The sequence below is a fragment of the Solanum dulcamara genome, chromosome 4, assembly GCF_947179165.1.
Source record: "Solanum dulcamara chromosome 4, daSolDulc1.2, whole genome shotgun sequence".
Taxonomy (NCBI): Eukaryota; Viridiplantae; Streptophyta; class Magnoliopsida; order Solanales; family Solanaceae; genus Solanum; species Solanum dulcamara.
The window spans coordinates 77,668,948-77,687,036 of NC_077240.1; the positions used below are offsets into that span (position 1 = coordinate 77,668,948).

The 18,089-nt window shown below is 31.8% G+C and overlaps 1 protein-coding gene across 1 annotated transcript; it reads right to left on the reverse strand.

Annotated features, from left to right (window-relative positions):
• Positions 1-15,110: 15,110 nt before the first annotated feature.
• Positions 15,111-17,096, reverse strand: LOC129887687 (glucan endo-1,3-beta-glucosidase A-like). Its single transcript, XM_055962867.1, has 2 exons — positions 16,991-17,096; positions 15,111-16,237 (listed from the first exon to the last, which is right to left on the reverse strand). Exons 1-2 carry the CDS (start codon positions 17,052-17,054, stop codon positions 15,288-15,290), a joined length of 1,014 nt encoding a protein of 337 aa, XP_055818842.1. The 5' UTR covers positions 17,055-17,096; the 3' UTR covers positions 15,111-15,287.
• Between the last annotated feature and the right edge of the window lie 993 nt (positions 17,097-18,089).

Below are 18,089 nucleotides of genomic sequence, written 5' to 3' on the forward strand. Positions count from 1 at the left end.
CTCACACAAGTAATAAGGAATAATCAATTCAGACAAACTACAATTGCAATTAGACTATCAAGTATTTCATCAACTACACATAGATATCTAGATTACGGCATGCAAGTTTCAACACTCAACAATATCACACATAGTCTTTTATTAACCCCATCATTTTATTTTAGATTAGTTCATATCACAATTAAACCCATAACCTCATCCCCATTACTCTCCAAAACAAATACAATGGGATATTCGGGAATTCTAAGAGATTCACAAGATTTTAAGAGTCCACTTGCATTAGTCAATACGCGATCGGTCACTCCACGTGAGCTTTCCCCTTCCGAATGCACTCCAATTCACCACAATCAATACAAATTCAAGTTCCCAATCAAAATACGAAAGAAATAATATTCATATCATATTTTTAAAAACTGGACCGAAATTGACTTGAAATGCCTGAAAAAAGCTGATTTTGAAAAGAGCAAAAACAAATTCAGAAATATTTACATAAACAACATCCTCAAGGTATTTGGAGTTTACTAGTAAAAACGGAAGTAGATTTGGACTTAAAATGAGCTCACAATCATCAAAACATTGAAACTAATTCAAGTTCTTGAAGACCCCAACCTCTCCCATTTAAAAACCTCAATTTCATGTTAAAACTCTCAAAATAATCAATGGGTAATCAAGATTGGAGGTTAGAATCACTTATCCCAAAGTTTTTCCACGAAATCTCCTCTGAAAATCGGCTCCCCAAGCTCTAAAGTCACAAAAAATGGTAAAAAGAGGCTAGATCCCAATTTTGTCACTTTTCAAGGGTCATTTGCTCTCTGCGAACGCGGATCACTAACTCCGCGAACGCGAAGGCTAACCAAACGTCAACTCAATCAAGCCTCATTTGGTGTTAGAGATCCCTTATGACCCCTAAACACATCTAACACACTTTAAATACTTAGGAATTAATCCTAACTCATGTGTAGAATTACAAGTCCTTTGAAGGCCGAAAGGTGAAGAAGTGTTTAGCCACACTCTCTGCGGAACAGTCTTATCAAAGCGCTCTCCTCCGGTCCGAGTCTACCCACACGTGAAGAAATGTTCGAGTCTTTGTGGAAAAAAAATCGGGGTGTCACATGGGACTTTGCATAAACTGACTTGCTAGATTCACTACATGAGTGATATCAGGTCGTGTGAGTGTTAAATATTCTGTATAGAGAGGCATCTATAAGACTTCCCACAGCTTCATGTAAACCATGCTTTTGAGCCAAAAGAGTAACAACAGGAGTATCAATCTTATCTAGTAACTTAGTAGCATAATTACTCTGACTCAAGTGAATTTCTCCTGCAAAATACTTGACCTCTACTCCAAAAAAGAAGTGCAAAGGACCAAGATCTTTCATAGCAAATTCCTTTCCAAGTTGTAGAACCAACTCTGAGACATTTGATAGATTACTTCATGTTACAATAATGTCATCTACATATAACAAGAGGAAAATGGTACCCTTTTGAGTTTGTAAAGTAAACAAGGAACGATCTGTCTTACTACAAAGGAACCCAAGATGTAATAGATGCATGTTAAACCTGTCAAACTAGGCTCTTGGTGCCTGTTTAAGATCATACAGTGTCTTCTTCAATAAATATTAAATAAATTATTAAATTAGTTAAAATCAAAGATTAAAGTATTACAACCCCCCTCCAAAAAACTAATTATAAAATATTTTTATCATCCCACTCCACCACTTTCTCTCACCATACCTCCCTATCCCCCAACTTTTTTAGTTTTAATTTTATTTTTTAATTTTTTTTAATTTTTTTAAAAAAAACTCTTACTTTACCCCCCCCCCCCCTTCAAATAATAATTTAGATATTGTTTTAATTTTTTTTAAAAAAATCTACCCTGCCCCACCTAGCCCTCCGCTTTCAAAATATTTCTCATTTTGTGTTATATAATATACATAAATTAATGATTTTGGGAAAGTTTTTTACTTCCCTCAAGACTTTTCTTAAAATACAATTTTTAGTTTTGTTATATATATATATATATGGAAAGTTTTTTACTTCCCCCAAGACTTTTCTTAAAATGCAATTTTTATTTCTGTTATATTTGGTTCCCAAGTAGAAAAAATATTTTCCTAAAAATATATGTACATATCTAGCTCAAAACGAGAAAAATGTAAAACAATAATAATAATAATTATTATTATTATAATTATTATTATTATTATTATTATTATTATAATAATAATAATAATAATAATAATAATAATAATAATAATAATAATAATAATAATAATAATAATAATTAAGAGCAGAGGGTTAGATGGGGTGGGTATAAATTTATTTTTGAAAATAATAAAAATAAAATCATTTTTTTTAGGAAGGAGTGGTGGAGGGGTGAAGTATAAATTTTTTAAAATATTTTTATATAAGAAATTTTAAAAAATAAAAGGACGGGGATTGTCAGGGGGTGGGGTAGGTGGGGAGGTGGTGGAGTGGGTGAGAAAAATATATTAAATTTTATAAGTGATAGTTTAGGTATGAAACTCACACTTCCAATAATTTAGGTATGAAACTCAAAAAAGAGGATAATTTAGAGTATTTTTGATACTTATCTCAAATTTTTATATAAACCTTGCTGATATATTAAGAAAATTACTAAGTATCTATAATTATTTTGTTGTGAATTCAATAATTATTGTATATTAATTTTGCAATTGTCGTAAAAGCAAATAAATTGCAAATTTTGAATCTATCTCAGGAGAAAGTGACAATATTCTAGAAGCAAAATAAGTTGCTTGTAATAGGAGCGAATCTAAGGAATTATCAAGGTGTTCACCCGAATCGCTCAGCACGGCATAGAGTATAAGCATATACAATGTAATCTTCGTCTCATATGAAGAAAAAATTTAAATCCAGTAATGTGAGGGAGTCAATAAATTCTACGATACGAGAATAAATGGTTGATTCCATTTTACGTTGGAGTTTCGTTAATTATAATGGCAAAAACAAATAATTTACCAACAACAAAGGTATGTATGAACTAAAGTTGTAGAACTTGCTCAGGGAGTCCCTCAAGAAATTGCTTTTCATTTACATATATGCCTTTACAATATAAAGTTGGTACCTTTCACGACTACACAAATTTATTGTGAAGGTTCGATATGATTTGTGAGTGATCTAACATGCATGATAACTAGGTTCAGAGGCAGACCCGAGAATTATTGAACTCAACGGGAGCACGCCAATTACTAGCGATAAATTTCGATGCATGACTCTTAAAAAACTTAATGATTATGTCTTCCTCAATCCCAAATAATTAACTACTATTATATACTTCCTTATTTCCAATTTATTTAATTGTCTAACTTTTCTTTTTAATCCGTTTAAAATAGAATGTTTCTTTTCTTTTTTGACAAATCTTTAATTTCAACTTTTCAAATAGCATGTTAATACTAAACTTATTAAGTGGGCCGGGCCGGCCCACTATTTTTTTGGCCCACCGGATACCGGGCTGAGCCGGGCCGGACTATACCCTTATTGGGCCGGGCCAAGCCCAACAGTGAAAAATCTTAAACAGCCCAGCCCATGACTCATTAAGGGTATAGTGTTTGAGCCTAATGGGTCAGGCTAGGTTGGGCCCATTGGGCTTGAATTTTTTTTTGCGGGGTTTATGTATTCAAAAAATTGAGTCAATCATCAATATAGTGTATCATTATCTATTTAATTTAGAAGTAATTATAACAATTTATATACTCACAATATACTATCTATTATAGTGATATACTTAATTATATATTATATATATACTTACAATCTATATCTAATGTACTCACAATATACTATCTATTAGTATGTATATACTTCTATTATAATATATATACTTACAATATATATCTAATATACTCACAATATACTATCTATTATAGTGATATACTCACAATATACTATTTATTATAATAATATATTTATATCATATTATATATACTTATATTTATATCTAATATACTCACAATATGCTATCTATTATAATAATATATTGACATTATACCATCTATTATAGTAATACACTTATATTATATTATATATACTTATAATGTATATCTAATTTACTCACAATATGCTATCTATTATAATAATATATTGACATTATACCATCTATTATAGTAATACACTTATATTATATTATATACACTTATAATGTATATCTAATTTACTCACAATATGCTATCTATTATAGTGATATACTCATTATATACTCACAATCTATTATCTATTATAATTATATACTTACATTATACTATATATACGTACTATGTATATCCAATATACTAACATTATACTACATATTATAGTGGTATAATTAATTATATATTATATATATACTTACAAAGTAATACCAAATATACTCACAATATACTATCTATTATAGTGATATACTTAATTATATTTTATATATATATACTTACAATCTATAGCTAATATACTCACAATATACTATCTATTATAATAATATACTTATATTATATATTATATATACTTACAATGTATAAAAAATATACTCACAATATACTATCTATTATAATAATATACTTACATTATATTATTATTTTTTGGTAATTAAGTATCGTGCATTAATCACCAAAGTATGAATTTACATAACAATAGCTTGTTACAACTCATCAAGCTATATCTCAAAATAAGAAAAATACAATTACGAGCTACCTAAGACTATTGTTGCTGTAAAATACATAGTTATGGATGACAGTTTGTAGTTAGATTGGAGCTCTAACACATACTACATATACAATCTCCTTTCCTATTGCTTCTTTGTGTGACTTTTCTTCTCAAATATTCTACTATTTCTTTCCTTCCACATAGCATGTATAACTTCAGGATATACCATTTTGAACAATTGAGCTTGAGATGTCCTGCCTTTGCGAACAAATAAATGTTCTCTGGTCTCATTATGTATTTGACATAGGCTGCACTTCTCATCTATCGCCAACCCCCATTTCAGTAGTCTGTCAACAGTTAATAGCTTTCCTTATGGTTGTAACCATGTAATAAATTTTGCTTGTGGTCTTGCTTGGCTCGAATACATTAAATCTTTCCATACTACCTTCGGTTGATCTCCACGTAGGTGACAGTATACCTCCCTTATAGTATCTTTAACTTGTCCAGCTTCTTATACTTGTGTAGCATAAGCTCTTGCTTCTATGATCCTCCTAATCATCCAGCGGGCTTGCTTTGGCACCTGCACATTGCTTACTTGTTGATCTTTTATGTAATAAGTGTGCACCCATCTAATCCACATTTTGTCTGCCTTATGTTCCAAGTCCCAATATTTCTTTAATATTGCAGCTTTGTTCCATAGGTTAATGTTGGTAATATTAAGCCCTCCCATATATTTTGGAGTACAGACTTTCTCTCAAGCAACTAATGCTTTCCTTGTAATGGTGTTACTGCCAGACTAGAGAAAACTTCTACAATGTGCTTCAATTAGCTTTACTAATTTTAAAGGTAGCATGAATAGTTGTGCCCAATATGCTTGAATCCCAAAGATAACAATTTGTATGAGTTGCGCCCTTCGTGTATAAGATAGATTCTTTGATGTCCATGAAGTGATCTTGTGTGTGATTTAATCTATGAGTGGTTTCCATTGAGTAAAGGCTATTTTTTGAGTAGATAGAGGAACTCCTAAATACTTGAAAGGGAAATCTCCCAAAGAGTATCCCAAGTGAGTAATAATCTTGTTCTGCATTGCTTGAGACACTCCTCCAAAATATACTGAACTCTTTTCGAGATTAGCTTGTAGCCCTGAAGCTTTTGAAAATTTGTCAAAAGCTTGATGCATACACTTAATTGCTTTCAGCTTACCTGTAGAGAATAACAATAAGTCATCTGCAAAGCATAGATGACTTATATTCAGCTTAGCACTTCTTGGGTGGTTGAAAGTCCTTCACATTTTTCAGCATATTAAGTTGCCTACTAAGATATTCCATAACTATTGCAAATAGATATGGGAAGATTGGATCACCTTGTCTCAGTCCTCTAGCAGCTGCAAAAGGAGGAAGTGGTTCCCCATTTAGTATCACACTATAAGTCACTGAAGTAACACATTCCATGATCCAACCAGTGAATGTTGTTGGAAAACCCAACTCAGACAAAACTTGCTCCAGGTATTGCCACTCCAATGAATCATAGGCCTTCTATATATCAATCTTGATTAGACATCTAGGAGATATAGACTTCCTTGAGTAGCCTTTAATCAACTCATTAGCTAGAATGATGTTGTCCCCTATATTATATATACTTACAATGTACATCTAATATACTCAGAATATACTATTTATTACTTACATTATATATTATATATACTTACAATGTATATCTAATATACTCACAATATACTATCTATTATAATAATATACTTACATTATATATTATATATACTTACAATGTATATCTAATATACTCACAATATACTATCTATTACTTACATTATATATTATATATACCTACAATGTATATCTAATATACTCACAATATACTATCTATTATAATAATATGCTTACATTATATATTATATATACCTACAATGTATATCTAATATACTCACAATATACTATCTATTATAATAATATGCTTACATTATATGTTATATATACTTACAATGTATATCTAATAAACTCACAATATAGTAACTACAAATTTAATTTTTCTTATATGATTATGTAAAGTAAAAAAAATTATTTAATTGAATCATACAAAATTTATAGGGAAAAAAATTAAGAAATGCAAAGATTCAATGAGTCTTTGACTTTATTAATATATTGATAAAATTCAAAACATACAAGTTACAAACTTACAATTAGTTGTATATAATAAATTGTAACTTCTATATATTTCAAATTATTTTCTCCTATTCATCTGTATAAACATTAACAGGAATTGACTCATAATTTTCAAAATCAACTAATCCGTAATTTCGACTAGCTTGTGCTGAAGGATCTTCAATTGACATTATTTCTTCAAGTTCTTTGTCTTCTTCCGTATCTTCTGCTCTTTCTTTATTCCTACACTCTGACCTAATCCAATCTCTGAGGCAAACTAAAACATTCATGGTTCCCCAAAGAGTGTCGATTATCTCCGATTTGTTGCCTTTCTTCACTAAATGGCGCTCTTCGATGCAACAGTTGACATTGGCACATTTAGCACATCCCTATCCATGGTTGATAATACTAGATATTATTTTTGATTGTTCTTCCATCATTCCAGTATAGTGACGCTATTTTCATCATAGGTCTTTGAAGCCTGTCTCAAATAATAATTAAGCTCGTTTCGATTTATGCTCCGTTGTGATGTAGGTTGTATTCTATTTCAAATAGATAAATTAGAAAAACCATGGCAAGTATACCATGTGCCTGTCTTTTAAAAGATGATAGCTCGTCAAAAAGACGAGATAAAGGAATAGTATGACTAAGGGTAGCATTATCAAGTAAATCGATATAATAATTATATAATGTTTGAATATGATCATTTGTAGCACTCATCGCCTTAAACATACTAGGATCTTTATCATTTTCAATTTTCATAGAAGTATATATAAGGCGAACTCATTGAGACATAGTATTAAATTTCATATACGGATTTAACATAACACCAATTAAATAAATAGAAAGAATAAGAAAAAAATATTTTAAATTTTTTTCTATCATTTCAGCGACAGCTTCTTTGTAATCATCTTTCTTTTTCTATTTCATAAGCAATACAAAAATTTCGATTAAATAAGCTAAAATATTAAAAATAGAAGGATAATAAGCATAAAAAAATTCAAGAGTAGCCAAATAAGTTTATTCTAAAAACATAACAACATCATTAATTTTAGTCCAATCAGATTCTTCCAATATGACTTCGGAAAATTTATATGCATATTGATTAAAAGTTGTAGTTATAGGGTCTTTATAAATATTACAAGTCTTTAAAAAATCATAAGTCAAATTTCACCTAGTCTCAATTTCTTCGGGCATTAATCTTGGTCTAAGATTATTTTCCTCGCATTTTCTTTTAAATTCTTTAAGTCTAGCTTTTCTATTATTTCCTTGAATAAAACCACCTGCATGCCTAATTTTTTAATTGTTGGCTAAAACAAATAAAGTTCATCTTTTACAATTAAACTATATATATGACAAGCACATCTAATGAAAAGTATCTTCTAAAGGGGGTAAAACTCAGTCTTCAAAGAATTAATATCATCAATGTTGTTAGATGCATTATCAAAAGAAATACATAAAACTTTGTGTTGAAGACCGTAATATTTGACAACCATTGATATAGAATCAGAAATAAATTGTGCATTATGTTTCGGTTATCATCATATTTAAATGCTAAAATACGTTTTTTGCATAATAAAATCACTATTTATCCAATGACAAGTAACAGTTAAATAATCACTTTTATTTATAGCACAACCAAGATCAGAAGTAAGTGAAACTCTATATGGAAGATTTGTTAATAACCAACGTAAATAATATGCATATTATCCATGAAGTTTAAAAATATCTGATCTACAAGTGCTTCTAGGAATACCGTTAAACATGAATTATAAATCGATTGTATATAATGAATAAAAGCTCAAAATAAGCAAATGAAAAAGGTAAACAATCCACAACTATCATTTTTGCTATCTCTTCACGGACCCTCATTTTATTGTTGACACCCAATTTTGACCCTCCACAATGCAAGTTAGCTATCAAGTTTTTTTAAATTTAGAACATTTTTGAAATAATTAGCTTTTATAAAAAAATCATGTTGTTCTTAACTATTTTTATCGTTTTATAAATTTTAGTATAATATACATATTTTTATATAATTATATCTTTGATTACTAGTTATGTGGTTATTCGAAAATCATCTCAAAAGATTTTATTTTTTACTAAATACAATGTTAGTTAGGTTAGTTTAATTATAGTTTGTATTTTTGAAATTTTTAGTTTTTTCTAAATTTTTTTTTATAATAATAGAAAAAAACCCTTTTCCCACATCGAAAATGTATGAAAATTTGGAGTTTTTGAAGCCTATATAAAAGCTCGTATTCTCATTAAGAAGGGGGAAGAATTTGATGTTTTTTAGTCACCCCAAAGTTAGAAATTTTCTTATGGCTAGGATTTTGGACTCTTTTCCCCAGCCTAAAATTGTGAAAATTTCAGACTTTCAATCTATATTTTTCTTCAAGGAAAATAGGAGATTTAAGTCAAAATTTAGGCTAAGAACAGTGTTCTTATAACATCGAACCCACGAATGTTCGAGTCTAAATTTTCAATTTTTCTTTTTGTGGATTGGAGTTCCTTCAAGCTCTTGGGTGGTGGTGAAACTGTCTTCCGCTCGTCATCTTCAGTCTCGCTGCCCGGAAAGAGGTAAAATCTATTTTCAGCTTTATTTTATTTAATTATTTCATGTTTTATATTTAGTTGATTCGTTGTCTTGCTTTTTTAGTTAGCATGTATTAACAATAATTAAATTAATGATAGAAATTTCTTATAGTTAGCATGTGTTAGGATTAATTAACTATCATGTGTTAGCATTATTTCATGAAAGCTCTTAGTTTTGTTCATTATTTTTTCAAATAGTTTTCTTTGACAATATAGATTTTCATGTTTTCAATTTCTTATTTTAACATGATTTAGATAACAAAAATATATTTAAAGTTGTTATTTAATTATAACTGTCATGGCCTAATTAATTTAATTCTTTCTTTAAAATTTGAGCTAGTATAGCGTATATATTAAATCCGTGTTCTTTAGTTAATTGAATATATTTCTTCTTTCTTTTCATTTGTCTACATATATGCATGTTGTAAATCACTTCTAAAATGCCTATCAATTTGACAACTTAAAATATCATGATATATTCCTTGGTTTAGCTTAAAATGAGTAAATGCTTATATAATTTTATTTTGGTGCATGTGATATCAATTCGAGTCCATCTTTGGACTTTATCCTTGCATATTATTGAGTTTTGAGTCTCTCATCATCTTGCTCGAATCGCTGAAAAGTTGATACATGGAAAAGAAGCTAATATACATGATTTGAATATTGATATTGAGTTGTATACACGGAATAGAGGTGAAATATAGTGTTGTATACACTGATATATAGTATATATACAGTCAAATATGTAAGAAAATAATATTGTGTACACTGATATACAACGTATATACTGTCTTATATATATTGATATACAACAGATACAGGAAACAAATAGGTAGTATACAGTGTGTATACAGTTTGATATACAGAAATAATATTGTATACACTATATATACAATCTGATATATAGTGTATATACAACTGCAATATACAGTGGAATTGTGCTTAAGGCCCAACAACTTAGTCCAAACGTACAGAAACTAAGTGTCAGATTATATTTCCATGTGTTATTTATTATTTATTTATATTAATTCGGATAGTAATAATCTATTTACTTATGTTATTTATGCTTGCTTAGATATTAATTTTAATTTGTTTTAACTTAATTAGATCCTCCTAAAGATAAACCAATTCATGTTAATTTACTCTTTAAATGATTTTCTACCTTTACTTAATCACTTGAAAAACTTTTACTTTCTTTTTATATACATGTATATTATTTTCAATGTTTAAGTTTGATCATTTTTAAAAAATAATATTAAATTCTTTATTTCTTTTTAAATTAACATTTTCAAAAGTTAGTCAAATAATTTTTCAAATCGTAGGATAATCGTGCGTTAGCGGCCACTTTGAATGCTTAACACCTTCTCAAAGTGGAAATAAGAACCTCGTACCTTTTTCTATGAATTTTTAAGACTTAAATCTGTTAGTCTTTTAAATTAAGTTTTCTTAATTTTTTTAAAAAATTAAGTGTCGACTCTTCTTTTTCTAAAATTAATTTTTTTCTCTATAAAGTTAAAATTAATTTTAAATCGTCTTATTTTGACATAACATTTATTATACGTCCCCATTAATTTTTCGGTCTGTGGGTTTATTCTACCTTAAACTAGCCCAATAGCACCCCCTATTCGTTCTTTCCAATCAGGATGCTTATTGTCTAGATGTCTAGTCAATTGAACCGTTTCACCTCTATTACCCCCGATCTTATGCTCAAATTTTTTTTGACATTCTTTAAATTAAACTTTAGTTGTTCTGGCTATACATTCAAAATAATGTCATACTAAACTACTTTTTTTCTTTTTTTACAGGCCGTGGAGGAAGATTAACAGTTCTAGATTGAACATTACATATATCTATATCAGGACTAGTTGGTGTAACATCCACATCATCATTATTATCTTGTTCTATTTCTACTTCAAATTCATTTGGTTCTTCTATACCGTAAGTTTCTTGATATTCATTTTCATTCATATCATTTGCACCTACACCTATTTCTCCAAATTCACTGGTTGGTGCTTCAGGCATACGAGAATATTTTCTACTTGTACTACCTCTACCGGAAGCACTTTTTTCTTACTGCCACTACCTCCATCGGGACACAATTTTTTAACACTTTTACCTATATTTTTTAATCTATCCATTATGTAAATCAAACTAATAAAAATTATAAACACAAAAATTAAATATTTAAATATACTAGAATTAATTTACTAAATAAAAGTAAAAGAAGGAACGATTATATCAAATTGCCGGAATCAAACAAAGAATCGTAAAATTGATGAAATGTTGAACACTTGAAAGTTGAAAACTTCCACTTAATGTTGTTAATTGCAAAAATAATAAGAGATTGATATCACTTTAAGAAAGAATTGAGAAATTGAGACATAATTAGATGATTGTTGGTGGGGAAAATGATTAAATATTGTAGGTATTTATAGATTTTTTTTTATTTTAAAAAAAAAAGAAGCCATTTTGGCCAATTTTCAGAGGCCAACGGCTATATAGTCTTTGGGCCCAACGGCCACTTTCTGAAATGTGGCCCAACGGCTTCAGAAAATTAAAAAAATAATTTTAACTGTATTGGGCCGGTCTAACCAGTCCAGGCAAAAAATTAGACCGGACCGACCTAATTTTTTTGGGGGTGGACCGATATCCGGTCCGATCCCAATCGTGTTGGGCCCCTAATGGGTAGGTCTTAATGGGCCAAAAACTGAGCCACCCAGCCCATTTGACACCCTTAGTTAATACGTGGTATATTCTACATACCTTTAATTTAAGACTACAAGATTCAAAAGTTTTTTTTTTTACTTTTTTAAATTCTGTTTCTTCGAATCCAAATTAGACAAATAAATTGAAATAGAGAGATTTAAATAATTTATTTATAATACATTGATAAAATCTATACTAGTCATTAAAAATTAAAATGGGAAAGTTTTGCTATTAGATTTTCACTTTTGGATTTCGCAAGAGCTTTTGAGTTGGTGATAGCCAATTCGAGTTTCCCGAAGAAGGAGGACCACTTGATAACCTTTCGTAATTTGGTGACTAAGACTCAGATAGATTATTTAATCCTTAGGAAGGATGATAAAGGTCTGTGCAAAGACTGTAAGGTCATCCCGATTGACAATCTTATAACCCGACATAAGCTCTTGGTGATGGATTTAGGGATCAAGATGACGAAGAAGAGGAGGGTCTGGGGATGACCGACCTAGGATCAGATGGGGGAGTTTGACCACGGCTAGTGCCTTAGAGATGGGAGAGAAATTGAATGATATGGGGGCCTGGGATAGTAGCGGAGATGAAAATAGTGTATGGGATAGGATGGCTAATTGTATTAGGGTTGTAGCAAGGGAATTGTTGGGAGTCTCGACAGGCAGTCGTAGTCGGCATCGAGGGGACTGGTAGTGGAATGGAGAAGTGCAAGGGAAGGTGGAAGTAAAGAAGATGGTGTATGCGAAGTTGTTGGAAAGCAAGGATGAGGTGGATAAGTGGATGAATGGGGAACTTTATAAGATAACAAGGAAGGAGGCGAAGTCGACGGTTTCGACGACAAAAATGACAGCTTTTGAACGCATTTACGCTGAACTAGAAGAGAAAGATAGGGATAGGAAATTGTTTATGCTAGCCAGGGCGCGGGATAGAAGGGCACACGATGTGGATCAAGTGAAGTGCATCAAGGACGAGCATGGAAAATTATTGATAGATAAGACCCTCATTAAACGGAGATGGCAGTCCTACTTCCATAAATTTTTGAATGAAGAAGGGGACAGAGAGATTGTGTTGGGAGATTTGGAACATACAGGGAGGCATCCCAATTTTGGGTGTTGTAGAAGTATTACGGTCGAGGAGGTTAAGGGTGTTGTTCGTAGGATGAGCTGGAGAAGAGCGACCGGACCTGACGAGGTTCCTGTGGAATTTTGAAAGAGCGCGAGCTCGGCAGGTTTAGAGTGGCTGACTAGGTTATTTAATGTCATCTTTAAGACGACAGCGATGCCCGAAAAATGGAGCTCGAGAGTAATGATCCCTCTATACAAAAATAAGGGGGATATCCAGAGTTGCAACAACTATAGAGGTATCAAGCTTCTAAGCCATACTATGAAAGTGTGGGAAAAAGTTGTGGAGATGAGGGTAAGGAGAGACGTGTCTATTTCAGAGAACCAGTTTGGATTTATGCCAGGACGCTCAACTACAAAAGCCATCTATCTTACGAGGAAACTGGTGGAGCAGTATAGGGAGAGGAGGAGGGAATTGCATATGGTATTCATCGACCTAGAAAAGGCCTACGATAAAGTGCCACGAGAGATACTATGGAGATGTTTGGAGGCTAAAGGTGTACCTGTGACATACATTAGGGTGATCAAATATATGTATGAGGGTGCTAAAACCAGGGTAAAGACAGTCGGAGGCGACTCAGAGCACTTTCCAGTTGTGATGGGGTTGCATCAAGGATCAGCTCTTAATCCATTTTATTTGCCTTGGTGATGGATGGATTGACACGATAAATTCAAGGTGAGGTGCCATGGTGTATGCTTTTCACGGACAACATAGTCTTAATCGATGAGACTCATAGCAGAGTTAACGCTAAGCTGAAGGATTGGAGACAGACTTTGGAGTCTAAAGGATTTAAGCTGAGTAGGACCAAGACAGAGTACTTAGAGTGCAAGTTCAGTGAGACACCTCGGGAGGTTGGCACAAAAGTTAGACTTGGTGACCAGGCCATCCAAAAGAAAAGTAGTTTCAAGTACCTTGGGTCTATTATGCAAGGCAGCGGAGAGATTGACGATGATGTCACACATCATATTGGGGCAAGGTGGATGAAATGGAAGCTCGCTTCCTGTGTGCTATGTGACAAGAAGGTGCCTCCACTACTTAAGGGCAAGTTCTACAAAGTGGTGGTTAGACTGGCTATGTTATACGGGGCGGAGTATTGGCCAATTAAGGTATCTTATGTTCAAAAATGAAAGTTGCTGAAATGATAATGTTGAGATGGATGTGTGGGCATACCAGGAGTGATAGGATTAGAAATGAGGCTATTTGGGACAATGTAGGAGTGACCTCGATGGAAGATAAGATGCAAGAAATGTGACTGAGATGGTTTGGGCATGTGAAGAGGAGAGACACAGATACCCCAGTGCGGAGGTGTGAGAGGTTGGTCATGGATGGTTTTAGAAGAGGTAGGGGTATGCCGAAGAAATATTGGGGAGAGGTGATTAGACAGGACATGGCACAATTACAACTTACCAAGGACATGACCTTAGATAGAAGGGTGTGGAGGACCCACATTAGGGTAGAAGGCTAGTTCATAGTCTTGTCATTCTTCCTTATTAGTAGACGTATTAGCGCACTATAATTACCTGTGGTCTGACGTCTGTTATTATCTATTATCTAGTACTTTCATTACTTTCATTACTTTCTCTACTTTGATTGCTCTATCTTATTTGGGTTGCTTTCGTTACTTGTTTTTCCATATTGCTTTGAACTTCTTATTCTTATCTGACCTCTTTTTTGATTTTACTGAGCCGAGGGTCTTTCGAAAACAGCCGTCCTACCTTGGTAAGAGTCAGGTCTGCGTACACTTTACCCTCCCCAGACCCCACGTTGTGGGATTTCACTGAGTCTTTGTTGTTGTTGTTGTAGCCTATAACAAGTTTAGTTGGACTCAACTCGATTTGGTTCATCTTAGCCGAATAAATAAAGCAAAAATGACAATTCTAAATATATATAACATATTGATATCAAGGAAATTAAAACACAAGAGGTGTTACAATTTCTTACTACAAAGAAATTAGATATGCTATCATTAATTGAGGAGAATCACACACAAATTTCTCCTTATTATTCATATATAAAAACTATATAGTATTAATAGATATGCAATCATTAATTGAAATTGAGTTGATACTTTGGCCTTTGATCAGGATAAAAGAGGCCAAAATGTTGCTCACTTATTTCTCCATTTTTATTATTTTCATCAAACATGGCAAACAAATAAGTTTCTATGGTCCTTCCAGGTTTCTTGGGTGTTCCAGCCCCTCCTTTTACATGATTAATCAAATTTGTATAATAAGTTCGTGCATTTTCCAAAGTTGCTGAAGGGTTTCCCTCCGAAGGCCATCCACTTTCCGATACAATAATCTCAATATTTTGTCCTCCAAGTTTCTCCGTTGCAAAATACATTGAATCCACAAGGGCATCAAAAAGATTTTGATATCCTACTGAATTTGCCACTTGTTCGTTGAAAAGTGCATAAGGAAGCGGGATATTGTCATAAACATGGCTAAAATAAGGGTAAATATTGGCTAAGAGTGGAAGGTTATGTTGCGCTAGAAATCCGATTATGGGATTAATAAAGTTTTTTTTATCTTCGGGAAAAATACTATCACTTGGTGGATAGGTGTTTGCTAAGAGCCCTGAATATGTCGCGGTTGAGACCTTGATTTGATCTTGCAATCCTGCTGCTGATAAAGCGTTGTAAATATTTTCCATTGCTGGACGAACAAATTGTGTATATTGACGGGTATTTTGACTACCGGGATCAACTTCATTTCCAACGGCTATATATTTGAATTTAACATCTGGAAAATTACTTCTTATATTATCTTGAACCCAACCATTGGCATTTGTAGGATTGGTTAGGGCTTCAAGATCTTGATTTGGGACATCAAGAATTATTTCAATGTTACTTCCTTTGAGAGCTTTGAAGACATTTGCATCTGGATAGTAAATTCTCATTTTTTTAATGCCATTAGCATTGTATAGGTTTATGGCATCTTGATCTGATGGTAAATTATTGGCAATTTTTCCATAGCATACTCCAATAGGCTGCGCTCCTACATTATGACAAAAAACAAAGTCAAAATAATAATAACATGAAAATAAGTTGGTACTGATTATAAAAAACACTAAAAGTTCTCTATATTTTCTACTGGCATATCGTCATATGGTTGGTTAATACATCCATAAATAAATTATTTGTAAATGTCACAAATGCGTGAGATGATTAAACCTCTTCTTTTTTTTTATGTCCATATCAATAGGGCCTACTGCATGATACAAAATATGTAGTGTTTTTTTAATGGACTTTTATAAGTAAATATGCATGATACAAAACATCTCCAATTCACGTGAACTTTGTACTTTTAACACGGAATATAAATATATGTATAAAATGTTACTAAAATTGAAAGAAATATAGTATGTCATTACAGTGGCGGAGCCAGGATTTTGAATAAGTGGGTTCAAAATCTGAATAAGTAGACACACAAGCTAGTCGAAGGGGGTTCGACATCTACTTTATATACATAAAAAATTATTTTAACCATATATAAATGATATAATTTTCTGCCGAAGGGGGTTCGGATGAACCCCCTCGGCATAGGGTTGGTGTTCAGTGTGGGCAGTCTCCTTTATCAAAATAGTAAGAGAAAAAGGACTTATCTCACAACTTTCCACCACTGTGTCAAAACATAATTTTAAAAATATAACGAGTTCAATATTAAAAATTTTAAAGATTGAATCCGAAGAATTTTTTTAAATCTGCATGTACGCAAGTATGTGTGTGGGGAAAAGAGAAAGAGAGAGACCTGTCATTTGGATCAACAGCCCAACAAGTAAAAGGGAAGCTATAAAATAACTTAGAAAAGTCATAACAAAATTGGAAGTGAGAAGAGTAAGAAATACTAGAGGTGAAATTGTGTGTTAAGGAAACATCAAATTGCTTCTTATATAGCAAGAAGGAGAAGACCAAGAAAGGCATGCAGTGTGGAAAAAAACCAAGTCAAGTTGCCCTGTGAAGAAGTTCAATGATAATAAAATTTAGTCAAGTAGAATAACCAAGTCATATAAACGTATCTAGTGGGATAAAGAAAGTTCAAATCAAGTAGTAGGTGATGAATTTTTTTTTGACTGATTCCATTTAATCATATCATTATTTCTTTATTTATTATTAAAAGTGGGAAGGCCCCAAGTTCAAAGTTGGATTACGAAAATACTCTTGCATTAATTTTTATCTTTTTCTTCTTTTTAATTTTTCCTAATTTTGCTATAAAAAAATCTGCAAGTGTCTACATTTATTGCTCAATTAAAATGCATTAAAAAAATTGAAGTCTTTCAGTTTTCAAACCCCTTCGATTTTCTTAACTTCTGCCTTTTCATTCATTTCTGTATTAAATGAAGTACAAGGCTGGTGGTCTCCTTCGATTCCTCAATATTAATTATATATGTCTCTAATGGCAAAAGGTTCATATATTCACTAATGCAATAATGTGAGTCAAACATTTAAATATCAAGTGCACCATGAAAATGAGTTCTACGCAAGGAGTAGGAGTTGTAGGAGTCCATATGGTAGTCTCTTGATTCTTGTATATAGAAATAGGAGTCCTATGCTTTGTATAATACAAATAGTTCTCATCTATAATTTGGCTATTCAATCGTATATATGCAAGAAGATATAATATAATATTTAACCTTCCTACGTTTGTTAAAGTTCTTCAAACCTGCCTTGGATTTGGACGATAAAGAGCAATCATTTGGTTTCAACTCCATAACCTTTTTATTTTTGGTGTAAGTCTTCATTTTCAAATGAAGAGCGGACATCACAAGGTTTTCACTCCATATATAAAAATTGTAACTCAATTTTGGCATACATATTATGTAGATCTTTTCTCTAAAGAGGAATAGATA

Excerpts from the sequence above, each read along its gene's own strand:
- LOC129887687 (XM_055962867.1), bottom strand. The coding sequence starts at position 17,054 with ATGACTTTTCTAAGTTATTTTATAGCTTCCCTTTTACTTGTTGGGCTG. Across the intron at positions 16,238-16,990 it reads GCTGTTGATCCAAATGACAG|GAGCGCAGCCTATTGGAGTA; the intron begins GTCTCTCTCTTT and ends GTCATAATGTAG.